Raw genomic sequence first — 16,399 nt, forward strand, 5'->3', positions numbered from 1 at the left:
TGCTTATGAAAATTAACTACATAACCACTGACTATAGTTACGTGTATAACACCGGTTACCTTTCTTACAAGTAAAAAGAAAACCAGCATAGGCTAGCAAAATTACTGTTGTGACCTTTTATTATTGACAAGCCAGCTAGTTAACCTTAGCTCACAGTTCGTGTAGTAATACTTTTTGATGTAGTGATATTGCTAGCTAACGTTAGCACAGCACCATGGCAAGGATCGTTAACTAGCATGTCACCACATAGTAAAGTCTGACTACATGAACGGTGAGCTAATGTTAACTAGCTAAATATCACCTGGTGGGCTAGCTAGTTAGGCACCTTGGTTGGCTAGCTAGCTACATTAGTATGTTGAAGCACCTTTGGCAGCGATTACAGCCTCGAGTTTTCTTGGGTATGACACTACAAGCTTGACACACCTGCAGATCCTCTCAAGCTCTGTCAGGATGGATGGGGAGCATTTCTGTACAGCTATTTTTTTTAGGTCTCTTCAGATATGTTAGATAAGTTTAAGTCCGGGCTCAGGACATTTAGATACCAGTCCCGAAGCCATTCCTCCTGCGTTGTCTTGGCTGTGTGCTTAGGGTCATTGTCCTGTTGAGGTGAACCTTCGCCCCAGTCTGAGCTCTCTTGGCTTCATTAGACCAGATAACCTTGTTTCTCAGGGTCTGAGAGTCCTTTAAGTGCCTTTTTGCAAACCCCAAGCGGGCTATCATTAGCCTTTTACTGAGGAGTGGCTTTTGTCTGGCCACACTACCATAAAGGCCTGATTGGTGGAGTTCCTCAGAGATGGTTGTCCTTCTGGAAGGTTCTCTCATCAACACAGAAGAACTCTGAAGCTATGTCAGAGTGACCATCAGGTTCTTGGTCACCTCCCTGACCAAGGCCGTTCTCCCCGATTGCTCAGTTTGGCTGGGCGGCCAGCTCAAGGAAGAGTCTTGATGCTTCCAAACTTCTTCCATTTAAAAATGATGGAGGTCACTGTGTTCTTTTTTTGACCTTCCAAGCTGCATATATGTTTTGGTACCCAACCCCCAGATCTGTACCTCGCCACAATCTTGTCTTAGAGCTCTACAGACAATTCCTTCGACGTCATGGCTTGGTTTTTGCTCTGACATGCACTGTCAACTGTGGGACCTTATATAGACAGGTGTGTGCCTTTCCAAATCATGTCCAATCAATTGAATTTACCACATGTGGACTCCAATCAAGTTGTAGAAAAATCGCAAGGATGATCAATAGAAACAGGATGCATCTGAGCTCAATTTGGAGTCTCATAGCAAATACATATAAATAAGGTATTTCTGTTTTTTTATTTTGTATACATTTTCATTATGTCATTATGGGGTATTGTGTGTATATTGATGGGGGGAAAGTTGTATTTAATCAATTTTAGAATAAGGCTGTAATGTAACAAAATGTGGAAAAGGGAAGGGGTCTGAATACTTTCCGAATGCATTGTATATCTGCACAGTATGTTTGTGTATGGTTCTCATGATTTAGGATTGGGTGTTGAGGGACCACTTGTCACGTTGTCCAAGGTGTGTTTGTGTTAGGATAAACAATAAATTTTCTGTCCAGATAAAGATGGTGATACAGCATTGAAAAAGACCCACCACATCCCTCAGGCCATCCGGTGCATGGACATCTTGTGCCAGTGTGATCCAGCACGAGAGTCAGTTGTAGAGGCTACAGCCGATCGAGCATGTGGACAGACAGGTCAGTAACTCATCAAATGTGACAGCCAATCGAGCATGTGGACGGACAGGTCAGTAACTCATCAAATGTGATACAATATTGTGTAAAACATTGAATTTATAGATTGACTTTTGTCTCCCCTTTTTCCCCATGTTTTAGACATGAGGCATGACATGCAGAACATCTTCAGGCTCCCCCCATGAGAAGCAGTGCATGATGTTCAATGCCACCCTCCTTAAGGAGATCTGGTGGAAGTAATGGCTCTCCCATTCTTAGATGTATTCTCTCTCTCTTGCTCTCTGTCTAGTTAAGCAGTCCAGATGATTTCCGTAGGGTGTCCTATCCAACTCTACTTACTTCTTATTTGGACTCCAATGGAAACATTGAAGTTTCAGGCATCTCCACCATGGCACAATTCCAGAATGTTCTCACTGAGGTGCATCTTGTGGGCTAAATGTTTTTCCCATACAAACCACAAAAACTGTTTTGTTTTACGAATGCATCTGTGGTACAGTACAGACAATCCGACAACCACTGTTGGTCCTCCTTAGTGATCTCGTGACTCAGACGGTTAACTTTCCTCTTGAGAATTAGAATCAGAAATACAGTCGTATAGCTCACCGCAAGACTTCACCTCTTTCGGGGCAAATAGTATCCTAAACTGTCCTGATCATCTAGGTGAGCATTACAGATAAATCCTCCATCCCATGGTTTTTCAGCTCAGCATTCTGAGGGAAACATTTGCCAGAAGTGGTGACCTCCGTGTTCTAAGAAAATGGAGTGCTTCAACTCTTTGTCCAGTGAGTGAGGCTTGCCTCCATAGCCTTTAGTTAGTAGCCTAGTTGTGGTTCTTGTTATTCCCACCAGGTGTTTCTTCAGGCTGTTGGGGACTGGCTCAACAGTTTCCCCACACAAATCAAAGACAGTTTGAACATGACTAGTTAAATGACTGACCGACTTGACTTAAGCCCATGGCTCCTATAAGTCAGGGCTTCCCCAAATACGGTCCTGGGTCTCTGTTGAACATCACTTTCCTGTCTGACTTTAAGGTTTGATGCGTCAACTGGATGGTCATTGACTGTACTGACGTAGAAGTTGCTACTCCAAGTTAGATGGATCTGCAGAAGTAAACCTACTCAGTGTACCGTTCGATGCACTCCTTCAAGCTACTCCTGGGAGTTGCAACTAATGTGGTTTTAACATACTGCAGCGACCTGTATACAGTATCTGTGTCAGACAACACTAAAAACAACAACCATACAGAAATACACAAGATAAATAATGGGATCAGTACTTTCCTATACTTTTCATATGAGGACTAGTGCAGTTTTTCCATAAACTTTTAATTGATCACTTTGGATTTTATCACTTGACTTATCAATTACAATGGGAAGGATCATACAAATTAAGACTGTGAATGCATATAGCTTTGTGACAGTAGTTCCCAACCTGAGGTACTAGGACCCCTGAAGGTTCTTGGCCTACCCACAGGGGGTACTTGAGAAGACTCATGAGACCATAGGCCTAATGGTAAAATGCACATGTGGGCGTACTTTAAGGGTACTCCGGGCAGAGAAAAAATTCAATTGGTGATACTGTAGCCGAAAAAGGTTGGGAACTACTGCTCTATGACAGACCACTCCTAAAAAGTAAATTTGAAGATTTGTCTCTGGATGTCTCAACAATAAATATGTTAATAGATTTTTTGATTCATTCTCATCAATGACAACATTCTAGAACGGAGTTATCACTCATCTAAGTCTGGTATCCACACTGTATTGCTAAGATGCTCAAACTTTTCTTAATAGCTACACTCACCAACACAGGATAAACTTTATCCCTCATGCTGGCCCTGACCAAACCGGTATGTTGCCCTTCATCATAGCTGCACTTCTCCACATGGCCAGACTTATAGTAGTCTTTCCACCTTTTAATGCTCAAGCTCATCCTTCAAAAAATGCCATAAGGTCTGAAATAGAGACCAAAGTCAACATACTGTACAAACAATTATACAGGCTAAGTAAAAACATATAGTTTGGTATCTACTGCTCTGCTAACTAGCTAGCTAAGGTGTAGTCAGTGGGTAGCTAAGACAGAGAGAAAGGGGACTGAAGAAGTTCATCACATTTAATTCAATTCATTTTAATACAGCACTTGGATTCCTCATTGATTGGGCACAGAGGGTACCTGACAGGGTCAGATGACGTGCAGAAGCTTCCTGCAGGAATTTGTAGTCTCGCATGAGGTCTTCTCTGTTGCAAATTAGCATTTAACAATTTTGAGAGTAAACAATTTTGAGAGTAAATATATTGATCAAACTCACCTTGTCTGAGAGAGAAATTACACAGTTATCAAAATGTCACGCTAAGGTAAGTCTACACCAAACACATACTTAATTTTAAGTGTTTCTAAAATCTCATTTGGGAAAAATGAATGGTGGAAAAACGAATTGTATTACAACGCACCTACTGTGGGGCTCAATTAACTCCAAACCAATGCTGAGATGTTTAGACTCACCCTACTTAGATTGCGTGTCAAAACATGTTTGATACTATATACACTTAACAGAAATATAAACACAACATGCAACAATTTTAAAGATTTTACTGTGTTACAACTCACATAAGGAAATGAGTCAATTGAAATAAATAAATGAGGACCTAATCTATGAATTTCACATGACTGGGAATACAGATATGCATCTGTTTGTCACAGATACCTTAAAGAAAAAGTAGGGGCGTGGATCAGAAAACAGTATTAGCAACAGAGAAGACCTCATGCAAGACCATAAGCCTAATTTAGCACGACACATCTCCTTTGCATAGAGAAGGACTGCAAAATTCTCCAAAATAACGTTGAAGAGGCTTATGGTAGAGAAATTAACATTCAATTATCTAGAAACAGCTCTAGTTGACATTCCTGCAGTCAGCATGCCAATTTCACACTCCCTCAAAACTTCAGTCATCTATGGCATTTTTTTGTGTGAGAAAACTGCATATTTTAGAGTGGCCTTTTATTGTCTCCAGCACAAGGTGCACATGTGTAATGATCATGTTTAATCATCTTTTTGATATGCCACACTTGCCAGGTGGAGGGATTATCTTGGCAAAGGAGAAATGCTTACTAACAAGGATGTAAACACATTTTTTGCACAACGTTTTTGCGAGACAAGCTTTTTGTGCATACATTTTGCATTTATATTTTTGTTCAGTGTAATTAAAATGCAAATGAATTTCTGCAAGTGTTAAAAGGTTATAGTAATAGACACTCTTGCACATGTAACGGATGTGAAACGGCTAGCTTAGTTAGCGGTGTGCACTAAATAGCGTTTCAATCAGTGACGTCACCTGCTCTGAGACCTTGAAGTAGTACTTCCCCTTGCTCTGCAAGGGCCGTGGCTTTTGTGGAGCGATGGGTAACGATGCTTCGTGGGTGACTGTTGTTGATGTGTGCAGAGGGTCCCTGGTTCGCACCCGGGTATGGGCGAGGGGACGGTCTAAGTTAAGTTATACTGTTACACACACACACACACACACACTTGTGGGGCCCCTCACCTCAGAAACAATACATTTTAGTGGCCCCCCTGACGACAGAGATTAAAATAAAATAAAAGTGTTAAAGTAAAAAAAAACGTGCAATTCTACACATTATGTCATGGAGTGAAGAGAACATTTTGTAGTTTTACAGCTAATTTCCTGAAATTAATGATACTTGAGTGAGATTGACTAACAAAATCAATGGGGGCCCCCTTGAGGTCAGGGCCCCTGGGCACATGCCCTGCGTGACTGGTCGGTAGTCAGCCAAGTTTAGATATCTGGCTAGACTAATTTATCAATCTAAAAAAAAAAAATGCTGACATGGCTAATTGAGTGACTGTCAGTGACTGACATAACAAGTAAATTAAAACCCTAACTGAGTTCCTAAAAATGTAATATATAAACATTTTGGGGGCCTGGGGCCCTATGCGGCTGCTTACATACACACACACCACCATGCACACAACCACAACTTTACCCTAAAATTACCCTGCTTACCAGTCACTTTCTCGTAATCCCTGCCTATGTAGCTCATGGGGATGTGTGAAATTTACTCCTCAGCCTAGTGTCCACACTTGCTTCAGAGAATAGCTATCTTTTCGAAATAGAATGTAAGCTCCTGAGAATGTAAGCTCCTGAGATCAGGCTTCAGTATCCTTGCACATTGAATATGTGGTACTGGCACTGACCTTGTATATGGCTTCCTCTCTTATATCTCGAACTGCACAGGAATCCTACTTTTTGAAGTGATTGGGTTGACAATCATGCAGGCTGGCATAGCTGCAACGAACAGAACATGCACATTCTTACAACAACTGGTATGGCAGCTTCAAAGTCAAATAGGTTGCCCCTTTGGTCCATCAGTTTTCCACTGGGTAGAACTCTGAAACGTTTTTACAACACCCACAATTCCTGTTCTTAAAATACTTTTGGATTATGGTCTAGACCACTGATGTATATAGCATATGAACGATGTAGACCTGGATGCGCAAACTTGACCTGAATCTGACATGGTCACCCGGGTGACCTCATGGAGCGCCCTCCATGGTCACGTGCGTCTCGAAGCTTTATACAGAACACACTCTTCACGTTACTTCGATACGAAGTGATTTTCGTACCAGGTTAGAATATCATTTTCGCAAACCCTAACTCTTTTCCTAACCCTAATCTCAGTCTCCTAACCTGTTACGAAAAAGTAACTTCGGTATCGAAGTGCGGTGAAAAGAGTGTTCCCCTTTTTACAGAAGATCCATACTCGAGGTCATCATGTCCAACAAGGTGGAATATGCCTTCCCTGCAGGAGACGAAAGCGATGGGAGCAACGACGAGTGGGACATTGGATTTTCAAAGTCGATAAAGGTCCCCTTAATTGAGGTGACACATATTTCCTATTTGTTTCTCCAATAATTTCGCTCGAGCCAGCTAAAATGCTAATGCCAGCTAGATAGCTATAGTTAATGTTTAAGATGAATTGGCTAGGTATTTGCCAGCTCTGTTGAATGCGCAGTAACTTGTCAGGTTATCTCGTTTGATTATGATCCAAGACAAGTATTTTTATTGTTTAGTTACGATACTTTAAAAAAATCTAGCTAGCTAGCTATTGCGTGCATGTAACCGTGTGAGAGGAAGATGGTAAATCCAATCCAGCAGGTGGCGACAACTATCCCAGACGGTCTGTCTTGTCTAGTAGTTTGGCCAGGCTAGCTTCATGACCTAGCTACCAACCAGACAACAATCACTTTTAAAATACAACACACAGTGAAGTACTCATCATTTAATGTACCAGCATTGTGTAATTCATTTCTAACAGAAAGGCATTTCACTGTACTTGTGCATGTGACATTAAAACTTGAAACTAACAGAGCACAGATGCAGGGGTCCCAGAAGCAGAGGATAAGGTCTCCACTTTGAAAAGAGCCATCAACACCAAAGATGTCCAGCTGGTCCAGCAGCTGTTGGACAATGGCAGGTTTTGATAATGAACAGTCAATTCTACATTAGGAAATTGCCATTATGATCTGTTACAATTTTGAAATTGAAGCATCAGTTATACAGTCAGTCTTTTACTGAATATTATAATCTTTGGTTTTAGCCCTCTTGTTCAGGCAATGTTCTGTAAATGACAGTGTTTGCAACCTTTGGTACTGATCTGAGTTATTTTTTTATATCAATTACATTGATGGAAGCTACAATCTGTTAGTCCTATTAAAGCTGGTCTAACCCCTAAAAAAAATTGTGTGTATACTACCGTTCAAGAGTTGGGGGTCACTTAGAAATGTCCTTGTTTTTGATAGAAAATCACATTTTTGGAACATTTTAAAATAACATCAAATTGATCAGGAATACAGTGTAGACATTGTTAATGTTGTAATTGACTATTGTAGCTGGAAACAGCAGATTTTTTATTTAATATCTACATTTATCAGCAACCATCACTCCTGTGTTCCAATGATGCTGGATTGGATGCTGGCCTTCGATGCAGAGTTCTTCTGTCCAGTGTCTGTGTTCTTTTTCCCATCTACATCTTTTATTTTTATTGGCCAGTCTGAGATATGGCTTTTTCTTTGCAACTCTGCCTAGAAGGCCAGCATCCCGGAGTCGCCTCTTCGCTGTTGGTGTTTTGCAGGTACCATTTAATGAAGCTACCAGTTGAGGACTTGTGAGGCGCCTGTTTCTCAAACTAGACACTCTAATGTACTTGTCCCCTTGCTCAGTTGTGCACCGGGGTCTCCCACTCTCTATTCTGGTTAGAAGGGAGTAGTACAGTAGAAGGGAGTAGTACACAGCGTTTTATGAGGTCTTGAGTTTCTTGGCAATTTCTTGCATGGAATCGGCTTCATTTCTCAGAACAAGAATGGACTGATGAGTTTCAGAAGAAAGTACTTTGTTTCTGGCCATTTTGAACCTGTAATCGAACCCACAAATGCTGATTCTCCAGATACTCAAATAGTCTTCAGCGAGCAAGCCTTTCTAATTGACCTGGCCGGGGTATCCTGGAAGGATATTGACCTCATCCCGTCCGTAGAGGATGCCTGGTTGTTCTTTAAAAGTGCATTCCTCACCATCTTAAATAAGCATGCCCCATTGAAAAAATGTAGAACTAAGAACAGATATAGCCATTGGTTCACTCCAGACTTGACTGCCCTTGACCAGCACAAAAACATCCTGTGGTGTACTGCATTGAGTAGCCCCCACGATATGTAGCTTTTCAGGGAAGTCAGGAACCAATATACACAGTCAGTTAGGAAAGCTAAGGCTAGCTTTTTCAAACAGAAATTTGCATCCTGTACCGCTAATTTCAAAAAGTTTTGGGACACTGTAAAGTCCATGGAGAATAAGAGCACTTCCTCCCAGCTGCCCACTGCACTGAGGCTAGGAAGCACTGTCACCACCGATAAATCCACGATAATCGAGAATTTCAATAAGCATTTTTCTACGGCTTGCCATGCTTTCCACCTGGCTACCCCAACCCGGCCAACAGCTCTGCACCCCCCGCAGTAACTTCCCCAAATCAAGATAGCTGATGTTCTGAAAGAGCTGCAAAATCTGGATCCCTACAAATCATCTGGGCTAAACAAAACTCTCTTTCTAAAGTTATCAGCCAAAATGGTTGCATTCCCTATTACTAGCCTGTTCAACCTCTTTCGTATCGCCTGAGATCCCTAAAGATTGGAAAGCTGCCGCGGTCATCCCCCTCTTCATTGGGCGAGACACTAGACCCATGGCCAAGGCTTTCGACTCTGTCAATCACTGCATTCTTATCGGCAGTCTCAATAGCCTTTGTTTCTCAAATGACTGCCTCGCCTGGTTCACCAACTACTTCTCAGATCGAGTTCAGTGTGTCAAATTGGAGGGCCTGTTGTCCGGACCTATGGCAGTCTACGTGGGTGCCACAGGGTTCAATACTCGGGCCGACTCTTTTCTCTGTATATATCAATGATGTCGCTCTTGCTGCTTGTGATTCTCTGATCCATCTCTACGCAGACGACACCATTCTGTATACATCTGGCCCTTCTTTGGACACTGTGTTAACAAACCTCCAAACGAGCTTCAATGTCATACAACACTCCTTCCGTGGCCTCCAACTGCGCTTAAATGCTAGTAAAACTAAATGCATGCCGATTGCTGCCCGCACCCGCCCGCCTGCGTAGCATCACTACTCTGGACGGTTCTGACTTAGAATATGTGGACAACTACAAATACTTAGGTGTCTGGTTAGACTGTAAACTCTCCTTCCAGACTCACAATATGCATCTCCAATCCAAAATTACATCTAGAAATGGCTTCCTATTTCACAACAAAGCCTCCTTCACTCATGCTGCCAAACTTACCCTCTTAAAACTGACTATTCTACTGATCCTTGACTTCGGCGATGTCATTTACAAAATAGCCTCCAACACTACTCAGACTGCATCCAATTTGCTATCACAGTGCCATCCGTTTTGTCACAAAGCCCAATATACTACCCACCATTGCGACCTGTATGCTCTCGTTGGCTGGTCCTCCTGACATATTCGCCGCCAAACCCACTGGCTCCAGGTCATCTATAAGTCTTTGCTAGGTAAAGCTCCGCCTTATCTCAGCTCACTGGTCACCATAGTAACACCCACCTGTAGCACGCGCTCCAGCAGGTATATTTCACTGGTCATCCCCAAAGCCAACACCTCGTTGGCCGCCTTTCCTTCCAGTTCTCTGCAGCCAATGACTGGAACGAATTGCAAAAATCACTGAAGCTGGAGTCATATCTCCTTCACTAACTTCAAGCATCAACTGACAGTGCAGCTTACGGATCACTGTACCTGTACACAGCGCATCTGTAAATAGCACATCCAACTACCTCATCCCCGTATTGTTTTTATATTTATATCTGTGTCATATATGTATATATAATCTTGCTGTTTTGCACCCTGGTATCTCTACTTGCACATTATCATCTGCACATGTATCACTCCAGTGTTAATGCTAAATTGTAAATATTTCGACCACTATGGCCTATTTATTGCCTTAACTCCCTAATCTTACTACATTTGCACACACTGTACGTATATTTTTCTATTGTGTTATTGACTGTACATTTGTTTATCCCATGTGTAACTCTGTTGTTTTTTGTCACACTGCTGTGCTTTATCTTGGCCAGGTCGCAGTTGTAAATGAGAACTTGTTCTCAACTGGCCTACCTGGTTAAATAAAGGTAAAATAAAAGTCTAAAGAAGGCATGGTTTTATTGCTTCTTTAATTAGAACAACAACAGTTTTCAGCTGTGCTAATATAATTGCAAAAGTGTTTTCTAATGATCAATTAGCCTTTTTAAATTATACATTTCGAGTAGCTAACACAACGTGCCACTGAAACACATGAGTGGTGGTTGCTGATAATGGACCTCTGTAGATATTCCATTTAAAAAATCAGCCGTTTCCAGCTACAATAGTCATTTACAACATTAACAATGTCTACACTGTATTTCTTATCAATTTGGTGTTATTTTAAATGGACAAAAATGTGCTTTTTATTTCTAAGGGACCCAAACTTTTGAACGATTGTTTGTGTGTGTGTGTGTATATATAATATATATATATATATATATATATATATAAAATGTTCATATTTTCAGCTTTAATATTGCAGATAGATTGTAGCTTCCATCAATGTAATTGTCTGTGTCATTTCCAATTCCCCGTATGTATTTAAAAAAAAACTTTAAAAAAATCCTTTATTATTTTCCCCTAACCCTACCACCCTTCTCTAATTGGAGTAAACTAATGGACAACAACACTTAGGCCTCTACTTCCAGCTTATACATACTATATACATTTTACCCATCTGTGGTCTTTGTACCTAGTAAGATAGCGAAGTGCTGTAACTCTGTATGGACTGGTTTAACCTTTCTAATCCCTGCCTTGTTAGGCCTGGATGTGGAGACAAGGCTGGGGTTTGAGTGGACACCGCTGATGTGTGCTGTGCACATGGCTCACTATGACATCGCCAAGCTGCTGCTGGACAGAGGGGCCAGCGCTAACTTCAGCAGAGGTAAGAAAGACGTGCCATATTATGTTAGCTGTATTCAATACTATGCCCTCACCAGCACTCAGATGTTGACAACATCCTGGTGCAGTACAGGTGTGATGTGTTGCATTGTAGTTGAACAAAAGTACAGCCTTATTCTAACAAAAGTTAATAGACCTAAATGTTGAATCATTCGACCAGGGAGTTATTTTTGGCACTTCATGGATTTTCAGGGTTTCATAGACAGGTGTGTGATCTAGAATTTGACTCATTGCTGCCAGACTCTTTCACATCTTCCAGTTTATGCAAGTCTCTGCTTGTAGAAGAGACTATCTGCTCTACCCACCTCTGTAGAGACTGAGAGCAATAAAGAGAATGCTCCCGCTGACTACATCAGCCTGTCAGAACTAGGACAGATGGCGGGATACTGAAACAGAACACCCACAATGGACAAGGAAACGAATGAATTCTGTGATATCGAACGACACAAGCCTTGCTTGGTCAGACTTAATCTTCCCGTCCTCTGACGTGCCACTTCAGCTTTCCTTGATGATGCGCACACACACACACACACTGCACTCGAAGCACACACATGCACTCCAATGCACACACAGTGATACAGAGTGACCCCCCCCCCTCCACTTCTCACACCTTCTTTCAATTTCCACACGTGCCCCGGCCAAAGACTGGAGAGCGAATTAGAAGCCTCGCTACATAGTTCATCTGCCATTACTTAATATCTATGACGTTAAAGAGGAACCGTCGAAAAACATGCTGCTAATCCGCGGGTGTTTTCAGTTTACAGCTTCGACTGTTTCATTCCTCTTGTCTTTCTCTCTATCTCTCGTGGAGAAATTGAATGCATCTGTTGTATTGGTGATCTTGGAAAGGGAGACTTTAAGTCATGGATAGACTGGGGACAGTGCTACCACATTTGGATGTTACAGGTGTCTTGGTCTGTGTGTATGTTATTCCAGTCAGTACATACGACAGGGATGGTTGTGTACAATACTGGTGTGTGTCTGTGTTTACACACACCGTGGCGGCGTCTGTTGCCAGAGGCTTTGAAAGGAAACAATTAAACGGGAGAGCGGCGGTCACTTCCTATTTTGTGTTTCTCCAAGAGAGAGAGAAAGAGAGGGGGAGGAATGCAGGAGTGATTGATAAAGCTGGTACACAGAGCGTGGTGCTGTCGTCATAGCACTAGGCCAACCCCAGACTTGTATTTATTTTCCCCGGTCCACTGCAGACGCAAACCGTCAGTCTGGTTGCAACTGCCCTCAATGATTGCTCCCACCTAAAACATACTCACAGACACGTACACTCCACACACGCACACAGTCAGTCCATGCCGAAGCAGGAATTCAGCAGATTGCCATCATTCTCGTGTTCCAAGTTTGAGATGTCAAGACAATGCCACTGAAGTCGACACCACAGATCCCGAGTTAAGATAAAAGGATATCGATCACATCAACGTTCACAGGGCCAATTTCAAAATGATATTTATTATGCTGCCTCATCCTGCACTGTCTGGTGTGATGTCTGGTTTCTTATTATTGTAATGACTATTGATTGAATGTCTAATGTGATGTTTTATCCATTGACATTGGTTTTGTTGGCATTGAATTGTGTCTAGTTAAATGATAGTCATGAGATTATGCATGGACTGCATATTCTGCCCCAGTACTAATGCTCTTTGTGTGTTACATAGACCAGTACACTGTACTGATGGCTGCATGCACAGCTTCTGCCAGTGAGGACAAGATCGTCCAGTGTGTGGAGCTGCTCTTGTCCAGAAACGCTGATCCCAACACATTCACCAGGTGAGAGAGACGGTGTATGTGCCTGTCTTTGTCTGTCATGTTTTGAGTATCTCTGTGTGGATTTTCATGTCATTTCATCATAAGACATGGTACATTTTATACTCTGCAGCACAGGGACTGATATGGGCTCCAGAGTGGCGCAGCGGTCTAAGGCACTGCATCTCAGTGCAAGAGGCATCACAACAGTCCATGGTTCGAATTCAGGCTGTATCACATCCGGCCGTGATTGAGAGCCCCATAGGGGCAGTGCACAATTGGCCCAGCGTCGTCTGGGTTTGGCCAGGGTAGGCCGTCATTGTAAATAAGATTTTTTTTCTTAACTGACTTGCCTAGTTAAAAAGGTTAAATAAAAAATGTAACAATATAATATAGCCTCTGATGGCCAAGCTTGTGAAAACTACTACAGTATGTATTTCCTTTTAGCCACAGGACCACACTGTTATGTTGGCATCGCATAATAGACGTGAACAGCAACATGTTATTACATTCATTAAGGGTTAGAGTTCCCATTCACCCACTGTTTTATTAATTTAGACATGATTTACTGTGATGGAATGTACCAGGACTGAAGCAGTGTTTCCTGTTGCCTGGCACCATGTCTTGACCCTGGCTTTGACCACCTTGTGACATTCTCCTGTGCTGTCCAGTGTCCCTGTTCACCACTATACCACTTGGAGTACAGTGTGTGTTTGTTTCAGTACAGTGTGTGTTGGTCTGCATTTATCTTTTGTGTGGAATGCCCTGTTATGGCATTTGCATGCACACATACCCAGATCCCCTTCAGACAGACAATAAACACTTACAGAGCAGGGGGGGAGAAGGACTAAACAAGAGTAAGAGAAGCCCTCCTCCACACCACCTAAACACACTGTACTGCCTGATGCTGCCCAGACACGGAGGGAGGGAGGGAGGGGGGAGGCAGGAGGGAGGGAGGGGGGCAGGCAGGGAGGGAGAGCAGGCAGGGAGGGAGGGAGGATTCTGGAACCACTTACACGTTGTCATTATCGCTGGACATTTCTCATGGCAAGTCAAGGAGAAAGCCCCGAACTTAGCCTTCTCCCCTCCACCTCCATTGCCCTCACAAACTCTCCGCCACCCTTGTCTTATGCCGTTGCCCGTGCCACACACCACCCCATCCCTCCTACACACACACACCGTCCTGAAAGCGAGCGAGAGCAGGCGGTAGGAAATTGATTGTTTCCTCTCCAGACAAAATATTTGAAGAACGGTAACGAGAGACAGAAGGGATGTGGACGAGAAGAAAGGGGGGAAGAACAGAGTTACAACAACAGGAGGAGAAGAAAGAGGATCAGGGGTTCTTGTGGGTAGAGAGCTATGGCCTTAACCTCTGAGTATTTGACCAGCAATTCACACCAGATGCATTTCTTTCCCTCAGCATCATAAACAAATGAACCTTTAAAGATGGTGTGTTTGTTCAGGAGCAAGATGTGGGGTCCACTCTCTCAACCTACAGCAGGGATCATCAACTACATCATTTTTTTTCTTGAGTGGATGGTCAGGGGGCCGGAACATAATTTCAGATCATTTGTAGACTGCAAATTGACTGCAAGAAGCCAAAACATATATAATATTGGACTAAAACACAACCTTTTCAAATCTTGCTTGCATTTATATATAATGCGTGGGAATACTTTTGAACAGATGTCCAAAATACTAATAATATATTTTTTAATATATGTATATAATTTTTTAAATATATTTATATATTTTGCTCAGAACTTAGGAAGGCCATATAAAATTAGTTTGGGAACCGTGGTCTACAATAACCTGAATCATTGGATGGTGCAGCAAAGTGAGATCCTTTTGCATACACAATATTACATACACTGAGTATTAGAGGTCGCCCGATTAATCGGAATGGGCGATTAATTAGGGCCGATTTCAAGTTTTCATAACAATCGGAAATCGATATTTTTGGGCGCCGATTTTTATTTTATTTTTTTGACCTTTTATTTAACTAGGCAAGTCAGTTAAGAACACATTCTTATTTTCAATGACGGCCTAGTTAAATTTTAAAAAATGTAAAAAACCTCTCTGGAAACAAATGGGTTATACCTGAAACCAAAAAGTGTTGGGTTAACTGCCTTGTTCAGGGTCAGAACGACAGATTTTCACCTTGTCAGCTCGGGGGATCCAATCTTGCAAATGTACAGTTAACTAGTCCAACGCTCTAACCATTGCACTCCACGAGGAGCCTGCCTGTTACGCGAATGTAGTAGAAGCCAAGGTAAATTGCTAGCTAGCATTAAACTTAACTTATAAAAAACAATCAATCATAATCACTAGTTATAACTACTAATCCATTTTAGCAGGCAATATTAACCAGGTGAAATGGTCATTTCTCTTGCGTTCATTGTACGCAGAGTCAGTGTATATGCAACAGTTTGGGCTGCCTGGCTCATTGCGAACTAATTTGCCAGAATTTTACGTAATTATGACATAATATTGAAGGTTGTGCAATGTAACAAGAATATTTAGACTTAGGGATGCCACCCGTTAGATAAAATACAGAACGGTTCTATATTTCACTGAAATAATAAACGTTTGTTTTCGAAATTATAGTTTCCGGATTCGACCATATTAATGACCAAAGGCTCGTATTTCTGTGTGTTATTATGTTATAATTTAGTCTGATTTGATAGAGCAGTCTGACTGAGCAGCTTTCGTCCGTTTTGCCAGCAGCTCTTCGCAAGCACAGCGCTGTTTATGACTTGAAGCCTATCAGCCTAATAGCTGGTGTAACCAATGTGAAAGGGGGCGAGGAGAGGGACGGAAGCTATACTGTTACACTGGCAATACTATATTGCCTGTAAGAACATCCAATAGTCAAAGTATATGAAATGCAAATGGTATAGAGAGAAATAGTCCTATAAATACTATATTAACTACAACCTAAAAACCTCTTGCCTTGGAATATTGAAGTCTCATGTTAAAAGGAACCACCAACTTTCATGTTCTCATGTTCTGAGCAAGGAACTTAAACGTTAGCTTTTTTACATGGCACACATTTTTACATGGCACATACATGGCACATAGTGCATATGGGCACATATTACTTTCTTCAAATCAAATCAAATTTATTTATATAGCCCTTCGTACATCAGCTGATATCTCAAAGTGCTGTACAGAAACCCAGCCTAAAACCCCAAACAGCAAGCAATGCAGGTGTAGAAGCACGGTGGCTAGGGAAAACTCCCTAGAAAGGCCAAAACCTAGGAAGAAACCTAGAGAGGAACCAGGCTATGTGGGGTGGCCAGTCCTCTTCTGGCTGTGCCGGGTGGAGATTATAACAGAACATGGCCAAGATGTTCAAA

The 16,399-nt window shown here is 42.0% G+C and overlaps 1 protein-coding gene across 2 annotated transcripts in view; it reads left to right on the forward strand.

Moving 5' to 3' along the window:
* The first annotated feature begins 6,252 nt into the window (after nucleotides 1-6,252).
* The window catches only part of asz1 (ankyrin repeat, SAM and basic leucine zipper domain containing 1), a 35,062-nt gene continuing 24,915 nt past the window's right edge, over nucleotides 6,253-16,399 (forward strand). The window contains exons 1-5 of one of the 2 annotated variants that reach the window (XM_024380057.2): nucleotides 6,253-6,359; nucleotides 6,483-6,612; nucleotides 7,101-7,203; nucleotides 11,143-11,265; nucleotides 12,953-13,064. In XM_024380057.2, the coding sequence (XP_024235825.1) occupies nucleotides 6,283-6,359; nucleotides 6,483-6,612; nucleotides 7,101-7,203; nucleotides 11,143-11,265; nucleotides 12,953-13,064 (545 nt within the window). In that variant the 5' untranslated portion in view covers nucleotides 6,253-6,282. The remainder of the gene's footprint in view (nucleotides 6,360-6,482; nucleotides 6,613-7,100; nucleotides 7,204-11,142; nucleotides 11,266-12,952; nucleotides 13,065-16,399) is intronic. The other variant, XM_024380058.2, reaches the window with a different exon arrangement.

The sequence above is a fragment of the Oncorhynchus tshawytscha genome, linkage group LG19 (genome assembly GCF_018296145.1).
Source record: "Oncorhynchus tshawytscha isolate Ot180627B linkage group LG19, Otsh_v2.0, whole genome shotgun sequence".
NCBI lineage: Eukaryota > Metazoa > Chordata > Actinopteri > Salmoniformes > Salmonidae > Oncorhynchus > Oncorhynchus tshawytscha.